Source organism: Montipora foliosa, chromosome 2 (assembly GCF_036669935.1).
Source record: "Montipora foliosa isolate CH-2021 chromosome 2, ASM3666993v2, whole genome shotgun sequence".
NCBI classification, from domain to species: Eukaryota; Metazoa; Cnidaria; class Anthozoa; order Scleractinia; family Acroporidae; genus Montipora; species Montipora foliosa.
Window position 1 is genome coordinate 63,127,322 of NC_090870.1, and position 20,609 is coordinate 63,147,930.

The following is a 20,609-nucleotide window of genomic DNA, read 5'->3' on the forward strand; positions in this document are numbered from 1 at the left end:
AGGGAAACGAAATTAAATATGCGATCTCAAGAGTAACTAAGAGTCCAGAGTCATTAAATTTGCATGTGTAACTCATGCAAATTTAATGACTCTGGACTCTTAGTTACTCTTGAGATCGCATATTTAATTTAATTTCCCTTGACAATGGCGCCAAGATGTCGCCGAAACGTCGGACGCTTTTATCGCTAGTTTTTGCCAGTATAGATTTCAATAAAAGCTAATTAAGAGGAGCGCCAAACTCTAGAATACCAGGTCACTATTGTAAATTATTAAATGGATATGCCTTGTTCTTCATACGATGGCCCTATTAAAAAAACAATACCCAAGAAAACATTTTTAAAGATGACGTTCTCGAAGATGTCGTCGACGTTCTTGTTCTCTGATAACGCCGGTTCCCCCAAGCGATGTGTCTTGAACTGTAAGACAGGTAATCCTTCTTAAGGAGCGGTAAAGGGGCCCCGTAAACCACATTGGTATGTCGTTACATCAGTCAATTAATGGGTGTGACTGATTGCTTTTAAAACTATAGCCATATTCTATTTATGGAAAGTATAAAATTTCCATTAGTTTCCATTTCCATAGAAATTGAATTTCTTCCGGTGTTTCGGTTTCTGGATTGTCTTTGGAAGCCGATATATATTCATAACTTCGAGTTGATTGCACTCTCAAGGGGAAAGCTCCACCGCTTATAAAACAGGAGGAAACGACTGCCGGTGAAACCGGGACAAATGCGAATGTAGACGAATCTCGAGCAACGCGTTGTTTCAATTCTTCCATGTGTTGTTTACACCTCAACGGGAGATGGATGCTACTAGAGGAAAGATGTGTGGGAGAACCGTCTCCGAACGGGGAGAAAACGAAACTGAAGCAAGAACAAACGCCAGTGCAGGTATGACTCAGCACAGACAGGAGCTTTTGGAAGCCCTTCAAGAGAGAGATGGTAAGAAAGTTCTGGCGCTGATAAATGAAGTTAAAACTAAGGGCATACAAGTTCCGACTCTAGAAAATCTAAGGTTGTGTAACTTTATTGCTGATCTCGAGCTTCTGAAGGAAAGTAGCTCCTTAAAATACTTGTGGAGGCAGGTTAAAAGAGAACTTGGAGACCACGAAGATGAAGAAAGGCTCACGGAATCCGACCTTGAAGTGGAAAAAACATGGATTGAAATATTCTCTGATCCTCAGTATATTTGCTTGGATTGGTGGTACAGAACCGATCCTGACAGAAGGTTGCAACCATCAGACACTTCGACTTCATGCACACCAGACGAAAAGGAAGACGTCTTGAAAACCGCTTTACGATACGCATATCTTTTGGAGCATATTCCCATCTACGAACATCGCCTCAGCAAAGATGAATACAGGAAAAAAGCTGAGAGACTTGAAGATTTCGCTGCCGATGTTATCGAGGAATGTAACTCGGAGCAAGGGCACAAAATGATGGATCTGAAGGGATCTGGATGTTTATTAAATGGCAGTCTCGATAAGTACATCGACAGTGTCAGTCTTCTGAAGTTTGCGGCGGACAAGAAAAGGAAAAAGGTTTGGTTACTTAATTTGCAATGTAAAAAATCCTTTGGGTAATTCTGTGAATACAAATTTTCGATCCTTTTTCACTGAGTCGTTATAAAGAAATTTAAGGGTGGTGAATGAACTCAAGGTTTGGTTATTTATTTTCTTTGTAAACGTATTCTTTGTCTAAATACTTGAATAAAAAAAATTCGAGCCTTTTTCCAAGAAATTTAAGATCAATAGCTCATTATAAATCGTGACACAATTTAATCGCAGGAGGTAGGTGCTTAACGTGATTCTTAAACAGAGCTCAGACATTGTTTAACGACTGTAACGAAACAGTTTTCCAAATAATTTCATCCGATTTCTCTATTACTATGGAAGCCATTGTTGAAAGCCAACCAGACAGCATGAACAACTAGCAGCATGTCATAACGCTGCTTCAATTTTATTTTTGCCGCTTGAATGGTCAGGTCTATATTTACCCTCCTCAAACGAGTGATGTTTCAAATTACTTGTGACCTTTCGAAATTACGGACCGAAAAAAACGAAACGGCATGCCAGCTTTTGGGATATTGTAACACTGGAATGATTCAAATGAAATTGTGGAGCCGCGGATTATATATTAATATGCAAAAAAAGAAAAAGGTCATTCCTTTTCCCTTGGTTAAAAAATAATTACAAACACATATTTCTAGTAACAGCCGCAACAGCATGAACAAAAAAAACTACATGTCTGCTCGAGAGTTTTAATCCATTTTCTTATATCAAAGTTCGATTTAACAAATCGAAAGTGGTTCAGCGTTGTCTGAAATCGTCATCACAATGGTCAAAAAAACAAATTTCAACGCCAAAGAAAGTGTTTATTTCACAGCGTGACCAAAATCATGACACAAAGAAAGAGGGAGCGTTGTCTATAACTTTTTCGAAATATCATTGGTTTATTTCCCAAATGAGGGTTCCTGATTGGCTATTACATTTCGTGACAAGTTGACGCGACATAACGCGAGCAACGTTGTCTTGACTCTTATCGACAACGGGAAATTGGCCAATCAGATTGCGAGATTATAAGCAATGGTGGTAAAAAATAAGTCCGATATTTTCGAAATGAAATAAAATTCTAATTTCCAATCAACTCAACTGAAAGTTCAGGGTTGTGTAACGATGTTGCTATATATCTACTCACTCGCAGTTTGTGACAAGCCCCAAATGTCAGAATATCCTGAATGAGATCATTTACTACAAGTGGCCTCACTGGCAGAACAAAACCCTTCTGGTCATACTGCTATGGTCCCTTCTACAACTGATATTTGTGGCCTTTTCTGCCTGGATTTACATCCCTTTGCGATTGATAAGAAGATGTAGATGTGACTGTTCTTGTGGGTGCCTGGCAAATCACCTGTGCTGTGGTTGCGGTGCCGGACCCCGTGGTTACGGTTACGTGGTTACAGTTGGTGCAAGTTTCAGACAGAGATACGAACACCCTTACTACAAGTTTGTCAACCACAACCTCAGTTACTTGCTTTTTCTCTCTTTTATTTTCTTAAACTCGTTTGGGGAGGCGTTTGGGACAAAGATAACAGATTTTCTGGACTGGAAAGGTAAGCTAGTGGGGTTATTTCCACTTCCAGCTTCATTGTTTCCTTTTATTATAGATGACAATCATTATCTTTCTTCTCGTTGGTTTAGAACTTAGGGAATAATTGTTATCCATGATAGGTTGATAATAGGGTTTTAAATTAAGCAACCACGACCGCTACCACAACGACAACGCAATTTTATTGGCTATAAAAACAAAAAAGTAAAATAATCGTTATGCACGTTCCGCGGCCAGCATTTCAGTACATTTCTTGGCCGTACTCCATAAAACAATAGCGTGAAAACACCAAACTAATAAAAGTTAAGTTTTGACGACAACGCGAGCATACAGCAATGAACCATCCATTTCTATCTTTACTTTAAAAATGAGATAGTTTGCTCGCTTTGTACAACATGAATAAGATGGAATAATCGCGAAATACTTAAGATGGCGCGAAGTTATATTTTGAAGTGACGTTTTCGTTGACGTTGCCGTAATCTGTAAGGTGCGCGCCCGATGCAGACAAAAAACACCAAGGAACGCACCGGTCTATTTTCTTATTATTTTCTTGAAACACTCACAGTTTTTCAAAAAGCAATGTATAATAGAACAATTATTAAATTCGGGTTTTGTGATTTCCAAACAATCAAATTCTTGTCAAGAGGAATCGGCTTAGGTCTTCGGCGCAATTTTCACCACAGGGACTTCACTTCCTGTGTCTTCCAATAAGCGTCACGAAGTGTCCCCTTGCTCTTCTGTCCGACTTCAGCATCACTCGTGTCTCTGAATACAGACAAGAAACGTCACAAAGTGTCCCCAACCCTAAAGTGAGAATAAACAGCTGCATTTACCCTAAGCTAAAAATAACGCTAACCTTTCCTCTTACTTTATTGTTGGAAATAGGTAGCAAGTGCTTAGATTTAAGGGACCCTTCGTGTAGGAGTGAAAATTAGGCGAGAATCTAAATAACTTGCATTTTTAGACATAAGTGGCTTAGGAGTGTTAGAAGTGCTTTGTCAATTATTTGCCTTCCTAGTTTCTTTGTTTTGTTTTTTTTTTTACGTCTCTCAAATTTAACATCGCAGCTATTTTACTGATATGTTTTCCGAGCGAGCACTTTTACCGACAACGTGAACGATCTTTGGTGCGGGAGATCGCGAGTTCAAATCCTAGGCGGACCAACACTCAGGGTCTTTATAATATTTGAGGAGAAAGTGCTGCCTTAAGCAATTTCACCTTCAAATGGTTAGACTTTCAAGTCTTCTCGGAGAAAGACTGTAAACCGTAGGCCATTTTGACAACACTATCATTCAACACCGTGGGACATTCAAGAACCCACGCACTGTTCGTGAAGAGTAGTGGGGAGATCCCAGGTATTGTGGTTTGTTCTCCCGTGGGTAGGGTAGGTAGGTAAGATGACATATAGACTTGTTGCGGCTGCTAGAGGCGCCTTTATAGGCTAAAGTCGGATCTCACCCCAGAAAAAGGATTGTAAACCGCCATGACACTGTATGCGATGTGTGCGGTATATAAATGTGTCACCATTACCAATGATTACAAATGAGCCCCCCCCCCCCCCCCCCAACCCCTCCTCCCCTTTTCAGGGGAAGAAAGTTATTATACCCGCTCTCTTTTAAGCCCTTTCCCCACCCTCCCCCACTTATTCTTCATAACCAAATTAATTAATGATAGACTATATTAATCACGACGGTAACACTTTATTTGGACTTATCTGGTATAGTTTATTCATTTATTGGAAGACGTGATTTGGTTCCCGCAAGTGAATAAAAATATGTTGCAAATAACCTGTACTACAAAGTGTATAATATCACTCAAATCTCCATATTAGACAGTCATTACCCTGGTCCAAAACACGAAGTAAGGAATCTTAACTCTAGTCTGTTTTTCTCTTCCTTTTTTGTTTTGCTACCGGTAAGGCATCGCCTATTTTAGCAAGTAATTTAGTTAATCATATCGTCCATTGATTTAATTCTAATTCACTATCTGAGGGGGCGACTTCCGATTTCATTTTAACCCCACCTAGTTCCCGGTGCAATCCAGACTCTATAATTCCTTAGGGCCGTGGGGTTTAAATGGCTAGCTTAAATATTATAAGTCTATTGAAACATTTAGATGAACTTCTTATTTTTTAAACTGTAATTGGATTGATTTGCTGGCTATCAATGAGACAAGACTACATGGTAGTCTTTCTGACCTAGACAAAGTTTAGAGAGTTGAGGGCTATGATGTGATCCGTTGTGACAGGACTGTTAATAGTAGATTTGGTTGAGGTGTTTGCTTTTATATTCATTCGGACATAAATTACGACGGTTGTCCGCGAGGATTTGGATGATCAGCTTCTGGAAATCTTATCCATTGGAATTCGTAAGCCTTTATCAAAACCTTCTGTGGTCACTTTTTGGTACAGACCGCCAAACTCACCTTCTGATATCGATCTTTTTCCGCATCTTGACACAGTTAGGAAGACTAGATTCTGAACGCGTTGAACATTATCTTCTAGGTGACATGAATCGTAATTTACTATCTAGTGATATTATTCATACAAGGGCCCTCTTGAGCATTACCGAAATGTATGGTTTGAAAAAATTAATAGACCGATACGGCGGCCATTTTGATTTCTATTGTTTCGAATAGCTATTATCGGATGCCAAGGAGGGCAAATACACATTAATTTGTCCCCTGAGAATTCCATAATGTCTTTCGAAACAATAGAAATCAAAATGGCCGCCATATCGGTAAAAAGGTCTATTGATGAGCCAACTCGAATCACACCTTCATCAAGCACCTTAAATGATCTTATTTTCACTAGTCATCAAGACAATCTTTTCTGCTCTCGGGTGTCTCAAGTTGGGATAAGCGATCACAGCTTAGTCTATGCATGCCATAAAATTCAATTCCCATTCGTTCAAAAGGAATCAACTTAAGTAATTATAGGCAATTTAAAGACTTAAACTCTACTAATTTTCTAAACGATATTTTGACACAACCGTGGGATGATATTAAGGAATTTTACTACCCCAATGATATGTGGAAAAATGGAACGATCTATTTGTAAGTGTTTGAGATAGACATGCCCCATTGAAAACTAAACGCACGCGGCCTTCCAAGTCTCCTTCGATTACTACCGTATTAAAAAAGCGGATGAACTTCAGACACCGGCTTAAGAGGAAAACTATTTAAACCAGAGACCCCTCCACATGGAACCAGTTTTGAAAAACGAAAAATCAAGTAATTCAGGAAATTAAGTCCGCTAAAAAGGCCTACTATAAAATTGCTTTCAATAGTTGTGACAAAGATCAACGTAAAACCTGGAAAACGGTCAACGAACTAACATCTCGTAAATAAAATAAAACTGTCATAAATGAAATACAATACCAAGGACAAACATCAAAGGGTCAGTACGTTGTTGAATTATTAAATACTTTCTTTACTGAAATTGGACCTAACCTTAGCCGAAATGTTGAGAATATTGAGACCACCTATGAAGAATTTCTTTGTGCATCTGACAAGGAGTTCGTCTTTGAGGAAACAACATCGGCACCGATATTTTTTCTTTGCTCTCAAAACTTTGTAAGTCGAAGGCTACAGGACTAGATAACATTTCAGCTAAGTTGTTACGGGAGTGCCCTGATTTAATTGCAGAGTCTCTCACATATATTTCAGCAATCCCTGTTAACTGGTATTTTTCTTGATGAGTGGAAAAGTCCGCTAGGGTTACTCCATATTATTAAACTTCTGGAAAACGCATTGATCCCTCTAACTATCGACCAATATCAGTAATCCCAGTCGTGGCTAAAATATTTGAACGGGTAGTGTATGACCAGTTATACCACTGTCTTACTGAAAACTCAAGTGAAGCTATGATCCTCGCAGCTATGAACGCAATTTTTGCAATTGCGTAGAGAAGCCTGAAAAATTCAGGACGTCAACGGGGTTTGAACCCGTAACCTCGCGATACCGGTGCGTCGCTCTAACCAACTGAACTATAAAGCCACTGACGTCCTGGTGTCCCCAGGGAATAATTTTAGGACCTTTACTTTTTCTATTACAATGTCTATATTAATGACCTGCCAAATTGTCTGTATTTTTCGCAACCTAGAATGTATGCAGATGACACCAGCCTCACCTTCGCAAGCCCAGATTTAAAACATATTGATGTCTGTCTTAACTATGACTTAAACAGGGTGTACACATGGATATCAGCCAATAAACTGACCTTGAATTTAACAGAAACTGAGTTCATGTTAGTTGGATCGAGACAGAAGTTATCCACATTTCCTGAAATTCCTTCTTTCAGTATAAATGACCATCCAGTGAAGCAGGTGTCATCTAACGAAATCTCTTGGTGTGCACATCGACCAAAATGTCATATACAGAACATTTGTAAAAAGATTGCTTCTGCTTTGGACGCAATTAAGCGAAATCAATACGACATCTTTTACCTATTAATATATTAATAAATGTATATGACAGCCTAGTTCAGCCACATTTTAATTACTGTAGTGTTGTTTGGGGCAACTGTGACAGTGGTCTCTCTGAAAAGCTTCAGAAGCTCCAAAATCATACAGCCCGTATTTTAATGTGTGCCAATTATGACTCTAACATCGACGAAATTGTTCCGGTCACTGGGTTGGCGTAGACTCAAATACCAAAGATTGGAATCAGCTGCTGTTATGATGTACAAATCTTTAAATGGGATGGCCCCTGAATATCTGAATTCTAGATTTGTTTTTCGAAACGACGTAACATCGTATCGTCTTCGTATTTTCTTACTTAAATCATACCGTTCTTTTGGCAAGAACAAAAAGGAATACTGAAAATAAATTGGCTCTTCCACAGCCCCGCACCAATTATTTAAAGAAGAGTTTCTCTTACAGCGGAGCCGGGTTGTGGAATAGCCTATCCAGTGACCTCTGTGCAGCAACATCTTTACGTCACTTTAAATTTAATCTACGTCTCCACAGATTTGAATGGATTTAACACGGTATCCTTGTAAAGCAGCTTTTAGTATGTAGTTAATAGTATTTTAGGTTAGTTAGTTAGTTAGGGATAATTTTAGTCAAATTAAAAATTTAAAAAAATGCGTTTCGCTAATTTAAATCAGCCCCCCCCTCTCAAATGAGCCTCCCCCTCTCTATTAAGACCCCACAGACCCCACTACCTCCCTCTCAAACGTGCTTGAAATAAATAACCCCCCCCCCCCCCTCCCTTCCTTCCCGGAGCATTGACGGTATCTGTTTTTTTTTTTTATCTGAACAGACTGGGTTGTACTCTCCTTTATCGTTTGCCTTAGCCTTCAGGAATTCCTGGAGGCGTTCAGACAAGGATTTTGCATTTACTTATCAAAGTGGTGGAATTGGGTGGATGTATTGATCGTCTTGATGTTTTGGACGTCTTACGGGATATGGATTTTCTCCTTGGTCAGATTTGGGTTGAAATGGGAACCTCAGGAAAATGTTTTCATTATCGCTGATGTATTCTATGCTGGTGCTTCTGTAGTGGCTTACTTTCACTTGACGCATGTTTTTCAGGTGAGGTTCAAGGAGAAATAAAAGACTTGCTAACTTTCATTAATTCGCTAGGGAGCAGAGATGGCGCTATGGGGAAATCACTAGCTTCCAACATTGTGACCTGGGTTCGATCAAGAGTGAATCAGATAAGAGTCTTGATCTTCTTGGCCCTGCACAGTAGCAAATGGATTTATCTTTTATAAACATTGCGCACCTAACAAACAAAGACCGCCAATTTTAACCAATCAGAAGAAGCCATGTCACGCGTGACTGCTTCTTGCATCTTTTTTTTTCAGGGACATGACACCTGATTTTCGCGGGAACGGGTATTCTAAAAATGGACTCATTTGTAGACTTGCTCACAAGTCGAGCTTTTGAGCGCGACAGAGAGCGCGGAGCGCGATCATCCTACCACACCAGACCAGAAAACCAAGCGAACGACTTTGAGAAAGGCTAACTCATTTGCGACTGTGCTGGGAAGCCAACTCATGCCATAACAACACTCCTACCTAATTCGCTCCTGGGATATTACATGGTCGGGCGAGGATAGGAATTTTCTCTTCGACTACTGATTAAAAACATAACTTGTTTTATTCATTTTCGAAATGGCGAAAACGTGGTCACCAACCGCTCAAACACGCATGTTCATGTATGACATGAAACAACATATGAAAAAATCATTACAATGTCAAATTGAGACATAAATAAATGTAATACAGAACAATTATATTTTATTGCAACAAAAAATTATCTTAAAATGAAGGGGAAGGTCGCTTTTTATTGGCGAATCGTGCTAATTACCATAACGACACCTATATCCTCGCATTTGAAAGGTAAAAAATAATTCTTCAGTGGACGGGGTGAAATCATGACATTTTAGTAAAAGGAAAAATCCTAGTATTTCACCATAAATACCGTGTCCCTGACGGTTGCCCAGTAATGACAACTGCATCAAGAAAAAATTATCACATATATATTTCCCAGGTGCATTCAACAATGGGTCCATTGCAGTTGTCACTGTACAAGATGCTCAAAGATGTACTTCGTTTTCTGTTCATCTTTCTCTTGTTGTACATCGCATTTGCCACTGGAGTGGTCAGATTGTACTCCTACTATGTTTCCTCTCAGCGGGCGCTCCACCATCCAAATAGCACCAGAAGCGCTGAATCATATCATCCATACGCCAAGTATGTACAATACTGAATTGGTAGCTAGTTTTCATTCATTTATTTATTGTTATAGAACAACTGAAATGTAGTTTTCTATTGGACGAGAACGTATCACGCGACGCGCCCCAAATCTGTACAACTTCCCAGGGCGAACAGAACTCACTAACTCCCTAGGGAAACAACAGCTTGAACCTTGGATGTGAACGTGATCAGGACATGCGTCTTGAAAGCGCGGCCAATTTTTGAGCGCGTCCACCGCGACCTTCAATGAAATTCGGAAATCTGAGTCATTTTCAAGTTTTTTTAAAGTCATGGCCACGACAAAACGCTTTCAAGTACGAAGTGAGAAAGAAATACGGCAACTGATACGAGACAAAAGTTGAAAGTAATTGTTACTCATTTGTATTTGAGATATCTGACTTACAATAAACTTGTAAGGATTATAGTCGTATAATTTAGTTCGGTTCATTTTCAGTTGTGGAGTATAACAAAACACTTAATGAATGACTGGTCCCACGGGTAACAGTGAGTTTTGTTTCCTCTCGACCTCAATGTTCCACGAAAAACATTGGATAATCATTGGACCATCAGTGGACATTGGACTATCATTGGATCAGGAGATCCCTCTCAAGGAGTAAGGATTGCGCAGTTGGTTAATGCGCGGCCTTCTGTGCAAGAGGTCCCGAGTTCAATCCCTAGGGATCTCACATCGTTGCTTCGACACCTTTTTGCATTCTGTGTAGCTTTAGGTAGCTTTAAATACCCTTAAAACGGAGCACTGACGGAAAGAGGGGTAAAAGGAGCGCACTGTCGGCTACCTAGGAGAATACCTTCTAGAAGGTAAAGGAACTTCCGACGTTAAATAATGTGTACCTACCTCGGGGAAACAAAACTCAATGTTGACTTTTCCTTGAGGCTAGTTAATAACTGCTTATTGTTGTATCGACCGATTACAAAACAATTCGATTCACTTAAGCAAAAGCGTTGGTTTTGCTATAGCTATTGAATTATTCGAAACCATAGATGTAAAAAATCAAACAGTCACTTACGCATGAATTTCCAAAAGGGGGTTGCAAGTTGTATTTCAAACAGCCCTGAAGCCGGCGTCACGGCTTTTAGCTGCGTGAAACACAACAACAACAACAACAACAACAACAACAACATAATCATTTTTGTACACACGAAGTTCACGTTGTTCATTGAGACAAAACCATAACTATGTATATTAAAAATTACAATAATTATGTACAGAATTAGAGCGAGTTTCAGTCGAGTGTCGTAAAACCGAAACCAAGTAATTACTTTAGCCAATCAAAAAGGAGGTAGACAGTCTAGTGAACCAATCAAAACTCGAAGTAATTACACGCAGCCGACACAAAGCGCGGGAAAATGTGCACTCAAGAGCCACGATTGGTTTTGGTTTCACTTCTGATTGGTTGAAAAAGTCACTCAGAGGCACGAGAACTTTGAACCAATCACTGAGCGAAGTAATGCAAAACCAAAGCAATTCGCTAATTCTCTGCTATGTCACTGCGTTCCGCCGCAGAGAAAACGTTTAAGTTCTAATCAGCAGAAAAGGCAACAACACGTGTTTATTGGGGACGAGAAAAAGCTAACATACAAGAAATATAGTAGTGGCGGAGAAAAAACGAATTACATCACTGTAAACTACGAGACTAAACGTAAACAGCATACTAGGAAAAATTAAGCTCGGCAAGGTGCGAGCGGTAAAACTGACTGTGTCGAGTGACTAACGCGAGAGGCGACAAGGCTTAAATACCGAGATGTGGCGTAAAATCACTAGAGGATCAAACTGCGGCCATAAATGCAAATTCCGAACATAAACACATTTACTTTCGACACTCAATTAAAAACCGCTCTATACAATATTTGCATTTGTAAATTCGTAGGCACATGACTTTGTAGAACTCGCCCGCAGACCAGCGCGACACATTATTTATTCAGGACGTAGTTGGACGACCAAGCTCCCAAGTTGTTCTCAAGTGAAGCTATGATCTTCGCAGTTATGAACGCAATTTTTACAATTGCGTAGAGAAGCCTGAAAAATTCAGGAGTTCAACGGGGTTTGAACCCGTGACCTCGCGATTCCGGTGCGACGCTCTAACCAACTGAGCCATTTCATCATTGATTCATTCCTCACGGGACCATTAGAACCCAACGTCAGTGGCTTCATAGCTCAGTTGGTTAGAGCGTCGCATCGGAATCGCGAGGTCACGGGTTCAAACACCGTTGAAGTCCTGAATTTTTCAGGCTTCTCTACGCAATTGCAAAAATTGCGCTCATAACTGCGAAGATCATAGCTTCACTTGATTTCATATCTGCAGTTCATATATGATTCATTTCATCTAGTAACTCAATGAGTAAAGCACCCGTCCGGTGTTACGAAGGACTCTCCCTGATTATGCAGTTATTCTTTCGCCTGGCGCCGAGTAACTAATAGGGAGCTTACGCAAGGATGACGTCCTCTACACAACTTTGGTCAATCCACTTCGTTGTCACGACGAGGACGGCAAAGAAATGTACCAAAATGCAAGATCCTTTGTTTTTGTTCATTAAACCTATTGTTTTATGGGGTTCTCGTAGCCGTCGTCGTCGCCTTACGTAAGCTCCCAAGTTTCCCACGGGCGCATTAAACCTTAAAGAGGCCCTCTCTGTGCCAATGGGGAACAAGGGAACATCACTAACTTGAACTGGGGAACAGGAAAACAAATACAAAATATCTTAGGGAACAAGGGAGTACGAACCATTTTAGGGATAAAGAAAAGCTGAAAACAAGTTTGGAAGTAATTTAGGGAACAAGGGAACAAAAGTACAAGGGAGCAAGGAAACAAGGACCCCGCTGGGAGGGTCTCCTTAAAAGTTTCTTTGTAACTCTAACGTGTCTCAAAGTCTTAGTTGATGATAGTTTATGCACATTTTATGCCAGTTTTTAAAGGGTCACAATTTAATCTGCAAAGCTCGTTATCTTCTCCTCCAGTTGAGAGTAGTATCAGAAAACGAACGAGTGAGCGCAGCGAACAATTGAGTTTTCTGATACGAAACGAGTGAATGAAAATCGTACAAAGCATTTTCCATGCTGTAATGTGTTTATTTCATAGGTACTGAGGTTTTTTTTCGTGGTAGTGTTTGAAAGAAAAATTTATTTCGCACAAATGGAGTGGGGCGATGAAAGCAATAAACGGTGGTTTAAAATAGTCCAATCCACAATTTATTCAATAAAATTTACAACACTTACTGTGTTTCAGGTATTCCAAAGTAGTCCAAAGTGAACAGTGTTTTTAGTTCGCCGCTTCTCAAAGCTACCGGTGATGTGGGTTTATTTCCTTGCTTCTTTAGCTGTTTTTGTTTGGACTAAGGAACCTCTCTGGTTTTCTCAAATACCAGGTCGTTTGTTATGCTTGTGGAATAGCCCTTTTTCTTCAGTTGTCGTTCCAAGCTAGCCACTAAACTTCGAAGGAAAGTCGGCTCGTATTCATTGCCGTCTTTAGTGCGGACGGAGATGATAAAAATTGGTTGATGTATTCAGTATCCATTTAAAATTTCCTTTCTTCGTCCTTCGTTTTCAAAAGTCGTTTAAGCAATCGTACATCTCGTTCGGTTTTTTTGAGCGGCATTTCTGTTTTCTTGTTCTAAAATAAATTCCTGAAGTGAGCAAACAGAAGCAAACCTTCCCTAAGCCATTTTTCAAAGCGTGCGCCTTTTGTGCAACGGCTGTCGGATGACGTTCCAGTCGATACGTTCATTCATCACTAGTGAAATTTCGTCGTTCGCGTTGCTGATTGGACGAACGACGTTCGTGTTCCTGCTTGGCTACATTTGGAATCAGTACGAATTTTATTCACTATGATTTTCGTGGATAAATCTCAGTAGCTATGAAATAAATAACATTTCTCTCGGATGTAAATACATGTTCAGGAAAAATAAAGAACCAAATATGGTCAGTTTTGGTCAATTTTCTGCATTTTGGGGGTGTAGACAACGATTCTTAGTTAAACATCTATACTTGCATGTACAGAATTGTTTCCTCTAATTGTACTTCAAATTTGTTGCCTTCGTGGCATTTATCCAAAATGCATCTCGCTTTGTACATTTCTGGACATTTAAAATTGCAACTTAATTTGATATCCTGCATAATTCATTCAACTCATTCCCAACATTATTGTTTTCTTCTTTTTCAGTCGAGAAAAGACTTTAATTGCATTGTTTTGGTTTCTGCTGGGTAATGTAGACGAAGAAAAAATACCAGTGGAAGACCATGCGTTTCATCTCACATCTACGTTCGCCCTATTTTTTTTCATGATCTACGTGGTCTGTATGGTGATTGTAGCGCTGAACATGCTGGTAGCAATGATGAACAACTCCTTCGAAAGAATTATGGTAAGCACCTGTTGAGTTCATCGCAACTTCACACTTATGTTCAGGTTTGACCCTAATTAGATGCACGCCCAATTTTGACATCCAACACGTCCTATTAGGGTAACTGCAGTTATTTATGCTTACTTGAGGAGCAGCACTGCTGGCACACTTTGTTCCGTTAATTATAATTGATTGTTCGTATTCCGAGGCACGAGCTAGTTACGTTAAAGATGGGTGAAGAGCAAGGGACACTTCGAGTCGCTTATACTAATGCATAGCTCCTCTGGACATTCAACGACTTAGGGAAGATCTTTTATCTCTCCTAATTTCATTTACCGCGTTTCCATCTCAGGGATTCATTTCAATAACGAGAATGCACCGTTCCGACAATTTCAGTCCCAGAAGCACAGCGGGACGATATTGTTGACCATCTGATCCTAGTTTAATGACCTGGTCTCCATGAGTCTCCTTTAGTAGAGCATCCGAACTAGATTTGGCTCCTGCAAAGGAGCACTCGTATTTTTCCCATCATCCCCTGTAGCTCAAGGGTAGAGCATCCACCTAGTAATCGGAAAGTTGTCGTAGGTTCGACTCCTGCAAAGGGGCACTCGGGTTTTTTTCCGAGTATCCCCGAGTCACCGTAACCACTAACAGCCGAGTGAGTTCTTAAAGGCCCACCTTCAACCGATAGGGTTTCAACCGTTTGTTTTTGTTAAGCGGAAATTCACATTGCTTATGGTTACGATCTGACTGGATGAATTTTATCAGCTTTGGCGGGATTATCATATATGAAAAATATTCCACGGTACGCAATGCCTGTAGGGTGAACGTAGGCCTTTAACCACCAAGAGAGAATACTGTATGTGTTTTTTTAATCAGCTTCATAATTCCGAAACGGTACGGTTCGGTGAGCGGCAATGCTATGAGCACTATGCTATGCTATGCTATGCTATGCTATGCTGTGCTGTGTTAGATAGATAGATGAGATAGATAGATAGTTTAATGAAATTATTACTTCGCAGCCAAGAGGCTGAATTGCATAATACTTTACAAATTTTACAATGATACACAAAATATATTATGTTAAAATACATGAGTATGAAATACTACAAAATGCTAAAAAATTAGAAGTCCGTACAATAGGCTGATAGCTAATCAAACGCATATTTACACACTGTTGTCGAGATTACGTGAAACAACTTAAAGCACTGTTCCTCGCGCTATGCCATGCTATACTATTGTTGACGTTTGCCGGCTTTGTCAACCTCCCTTTTTAGGAGGACGAGGATATTCAGTGGAAGTTTTCAAGAACCCAGATGTGGCTTGAGTGGATCGACAAAGGCAACACCATTCCCGTTCCGCTGAATATTTTCTACCGAGTCCCATACTTTGCATTTAAGTTTTATGGGTGGCTAAAGCAAAGTAACTCGACGTGTTCATCATGTTGCACTCCGGTAAGAGTTTCTTTCCACAAAGAAAATTACGTCAATGTTGAAAAATTCACTCGAACTTATTTAATTTCTACCAAATTGCACTCGAAATCATGTGATTGCCTCTAATGAGTGTTCGCTGGTAGCCGTAACCACACCCTTAGCCTGCGTAGCTGGCGGTTTTGTCCGAGCGAACGATCTCCTCTCGTCATCTCTCGTTTGTTTGGCTCCGCCGATTAATCTTTCGCTTGGAAGAATCCAGGGGTCAATTCAATGAAACATTTACAATTGTAATCCTCAAGTCGGACTATTGTATTTACAAGCGCAGCGGGAAACGAGTTCAATAAAAATCGTTACAAGTCCAGGTTACAAGTTTCCGACTTGTAATTACAGGTGAAGCGCTACACATGTAAATTTTGAAATTATGCCAATTCAGTAAAACTTTTTACAGGAGTCCAACTTGTTTTTGTTCCATTCCCCGCTTGTAAACTACAAGAGGAAATTACAAATGGAAAGTCACTTGTAATCTTCGAAAGGAACTTGTCGCTCGCTTTATTGAGGGGAAAACATATTGTGTTCGAGCGAAGAAGAGATAGAGGAACTGTTACGAAACAGAATTAGACGACAGCCGCGAAATTTTGAGCAAAGGCGGCCTCTTGACGTCCAACATCCACGCGAATTCAGACTGAAGTTCCGGTTTTCTATCGAAACATTTGAGCATCTGTTAGAGGCAGTGGGTCCACAATTAGAACACAGAACACGGCGAAACAGGACATTGACGGCGCGACAACAACTATTCGTTTTCCTTCACTTCCTTGGTACGAACTCATTTTGTCACGTAATGCATTCGTGCCATGGAATTTCGACTTCAACGGTCTGGAATGTCATAGACCGCGTTACACCTGCAATACTCAGTCTACGGCGAGAGCTTATTTGTTGGCCAAAGCAGCCGCTGAGAATCGCATCAAAATTCCATGGTATAGCTGGGTTCCCTTGTGTTGCTGGTTGCGTAGATGGAACCGATGTCTTGGTGAATCCCCCGGCTGGTGATGAAGATGCATACGTGAATCGACATCATTCCAAATCTCTCAATGTTGTCATGGTTTGCGGGCCAGATTACTCGATTTATTTCTGTAGCAACCGATGTCCTGGGAGATGGCACGACTCGCGAGTCCTTAAAGAGAGTACACTGTGGCCTGCATTTGAAGAAAATGCTGTTCCCTGGAGCAGTAATTTTAGGTGACTCCGCCTTCACGTGCAACAGCTGGCTGATCCCTCCTTTCAGAGGGGATGTGCAAGGTGCTCGCCTCCGGTTTAATGAGGCGCACAAGAAAACCAGAAGCACCATAGAGAGAGCCAATGGTGTTATCAAGAAGAGATTTTACATTCTGTAAACTGGCATAAGGGTCCTAAGTATAACAAGAGCAGCTGAACATATCCAGTGTGCAGCAATACTTTACAACCTTTGCATATTATTAAACGATTATGGAAATGATCTTCTGGAGAACGAAGATCTGTACATTGAAGACGATGAGTTTGCAGAGCATGGGAAGGGGCAAGAGGGCAGGCGACGGGAGCTACTGCAGTATTTTCTGTGAATCTGAGTGAGACAATGTCACAATGGGAAATGGACTAAACGACACTGAATACAGAAAACCGAGATTTGTCCGTTTACTAGATCATTAAGTGCAAAGACTACATTATTTTATGGTCTTATGCTTATGACGACCCCTTAATACGCTAGATGAAATGAGAAAATTGACAGAATTTAAGTTATGGAATTCACAAGAAGATGATGGCCTTCGAACAAGTCAGTTAATGATTATCGTTTAGTTTTGTTCCCCCAGACCCTTCTCCGATAATTAAACAATGAGATCCACCAACCTTTGTAAACTATTTATGTTTATTAACGGCATGATATTTTAAGTGATACAACTCTCAAATAAGAACACGATTTATTGACTTCCATCATCTTGATATAACTTACACAAGACTTAAAGTTTTTATATGCATTGACTTATACATCGTTTGGACTCTCGAGATCCTTCTTTAGCTTCTTTACTTCAAGGCATATTTTGGTGCACTCCAGCAGTAGCTTCGTTTTCCTTATCCGTAGGAATGATTGAAATCTTTTTCCCCTTGCTCGGTATAGTCGTACTTTTTTTGAAACCTGACGAGGATGCCAGAAGCTTGCTCCCCTTTGGTTTGGGGATCGGTTTGGAGGGCATGTTCACCGGGGAAGCAATATCATTAACCTTTCCTTCATTAGTGATGCATGTCGCCTCCTAGCCCGGTTTACAAGCTAGTTGCTAGTAGATTAGAATCTCCAAGTGCCTCTGCCCACTACTCACTCAGATCGAGAGATAGGGTAAGAACTAAGACAACTGCAATGTGTCTACTACTACTACTACTACTACTACTACTACTACTACTACTACTACTACTACTACTACTACTACTACTACTACTACTACTACTACTACTACTACTGCTACTACGTTTCGATGAATACATCCCCTGGTGTATCTAAATGAACAAAATATACGTTTATCATGAAAATCAAGCTTTCTTTTTACGCTGACAACAGATCACTAAGGAAAAGTTAGGTTCTGAGTCTACGAAATGATTAGCTTGCAAGCAAGATCTTTATTTGGGAGCCCCGATAGGCGCTCTTTACCCGGTGTCTGCAGACCGCAGACTGCAGAGTGCAGAGTGCAGAGTGCAGACTGCCTACAAATAGCAGTGATAAACAGTATTTAAGTCTAAGCATCCATTTCAGATATCACAGATAAACAGTATTTAAGTCTAAGAACCTGTTTTAAAACGGTTAGCTTTCAATAATTGTGATTTAGGGTTAGTCTGCAGTCTCCAAATCTCAGACACCGCTCTTTGCCTTGCACTCTGGCGATGGAGATAGCGGACGGCATAATTTATAAATATTATTGTTCTATTCTAAAATGGCTAAAAGAATGCGTCAACCTTCGCTTCCGTGTGTAGTGCAGACTACTACTTCCTTCTCAAACACAATTTCCGAGTCTTCCACCTTCACGGGCTCCAAGCTAGCGCTCTCCCGTCCAAGAATATCAAGTACAGTTTCATCAAGCTCAAAGAGTTGTCCACTTCCTCCTGCGCCAGTCTTCTTGGACTCACTGACTCTTTTAATGGTACTTCGGCGAATGTTTGCCCAAATAACATCTCGCAGAGTTTTAATGCTGTCAACGTTGGCTCCAACGCCATTAATTTGGCTCAAAACTATCGTTTTGTTTTCCTTCACGAGCTGCGCTGACGGTAATTTTTGTGATTTCGACAACATGACATAAAGATATCGAGTAATTCTTTAAAATGGAAATTATTTTGCACAGAACTAATTTGCACTTGTAGTAAACAAGCACACTCAGCGTCATTTACAATTGTATGGCTACAATTGTAATTTACACTTGTAGTAAGACTCGTGCTATACGTGCAAATTAAATTCCAGTGTTTGAAATTTTTTTCTTGAATTCTTGTATTTACAAGCTGGAATTTACATGCGGTTTCTACAATTGTAAATTCTTTTTTTGAACTGACCCCAGGATAATGAACGCTGTCAAACTGCCAAACTGAAAACTTCTTTTCATTTAATGACGCACTTTTTGAGGAAGCAAAATCACCAAAAGAAGGCTGCAACTGATCGTTTTTTCAAAAAACGAGAACAAACAAGCAAAAGAAAGAAAACAACAACAACAACTGATGACAGGAGCTGCTAACCGACTGAACCACTTTCTTGTGCCAAACCAGTAACCACGATCTTTTTGTTCTTCCGGCTTTTAACATGAGTTGATCATTTACTCAGCTAAACAGAAAACAACTTGTTACTTAAACTAATTTTTTAACCTTTACAGGCGGTCAAACAGGTGAACAAGGAGGTATGTAAATGATCTGATGCTGAGCTTTTTGCCATTTTTTTTCGAGATAACATAAATTCGCCACAAGTTACAACTTCATGATCGCATTTTTAAACGTCAACTGCGGTAATTATAAGTGCTCCGTTTGTTTTTCATACTGATTGTTGTTTCACCTCTGCAATACGACAAGCAAAGTCTTTTTTAATGCAAACTTGTCATTATTGGTAGAAAATGGGTACGATTTCTTTAGGTGGTCATTGACAAAATTCCACCCTCCACTGATCAGTGGAGCATTTGCTTAAAAGGGGCTTGAACCAATCACCGTGCCACCGCTGCATTGTTTTGCCTTCGAGCTATCTAATTGGAGGATCGTCGTTGATCATAATAATAGACATATGTTATTCATCGGCCGAGAGTTTCTTAGGCCATCCCCTTTTTTTTCTCCGTTTCGCGTAGGGCATTTTCCAAAAAAAAAAAGTTAACGACGTTTTAAAGCCATTTTTATGTCGCACAGGAGTTTCGGTGGTTGACCCTTTTTCCCACGCTGTCTTAATTTTGCCACAACATCCGCCAACTTTTCCGCCATATTGATTTTGGGTTCACGTCTTGTTGTTTTCCTGGCTACACAGCTATGATGCCGGGGTACCAGGCCTCCGATTCCGAGAATGCTTATGATTTTTTTTTAGGTTTTTTTTTTTTTAATCCGACCGACCGACCCAATATCAGGAAACGCATTCGACGGTAAACAAAAAAAAAAAAGGGTATGGCCTTATAGGGAAAAACAGTGCCCGAGGTCTTGAGTACGGCCCAACGCCTCTCTTCGTTCAATACTGTCACTTCTTGTTTTGCAACGTTACAGCGGAGATCGTCGAGAGGTAAGGAGAAGCCATTTTTCCCAACATAGGTAGCATCGCAAGGGTTGTTGACACGGCTAAGATATATCTCTACTGATTTCTTTTAAGATGTACGAAGACCGAATACAGACCATGAGGAATCTTGTTGAGAAATACCTGGAAAATAAAACTCAGAAGCCAATAGAAGACCCAAGGCAGAATTTCAATAAAGTCAAGCTGGAGAAAAGTAAAGGCAAACAAAGCGAGAGGGAATTAGCAAGTGGAAAAACTGGCATA

The 20,609-nt window shown here is 40.2% G+C and overlaps 1 protein-coding gene across 1 annotated transcript in view; it reads left to right on the forward strand.

Moving 5' to 3' along the window:
- The first annotated feature begins 376 nt into the window (after nucleotides 1–376).
- LOC137985082 (short transient receptor potential channel 5-like) overlaps nucleotides 377–20,609 on the forward strand; it is a 21,451-nt gene continuing 1,218 nt past the window's right edge. The window contains exons 1-8 of the mRNA XM_068832541.1: nucleotides 377–1,539; nucleotides 2,702–3,110; nucleotides 8,369–8,640; nucleotides 9,604–9,806; nucleotides 13,988–14,186; nucleotides 15,443–15,619; nucleotides 19,477–19,500; nucleotides 20,442–20,609. The exon at nucleotides 20,442–20,609 is cut by the window's right edge and continues 1,218 nt beyond it. Coding sequence (XP_068688642.1) covers nucleotides 802–1,539; nucleotides 2,702–3,110; nucleotides 8,369–8,640; nucleotides 9,604–9,806; nucleotides 13,988–14,186; nucleotides 15,443–15,619; nucleotides 19,477–19,500; nucleotides 20,442–20,609 — 2,190 coding nt within the window. The 5' untranslated portion in view covers nucleotides 377–801. The remainder of the gene's footprint in view (nucleotides 1,540–2,701; nucleotides 3,111–8,368; nucleotides 8,641–9,603; nucleotides 9,807–13,987; nucleotides 14,187–15,442; nucleotides 15,620–19,476; nucleotides 19,501–20,441) is intronic.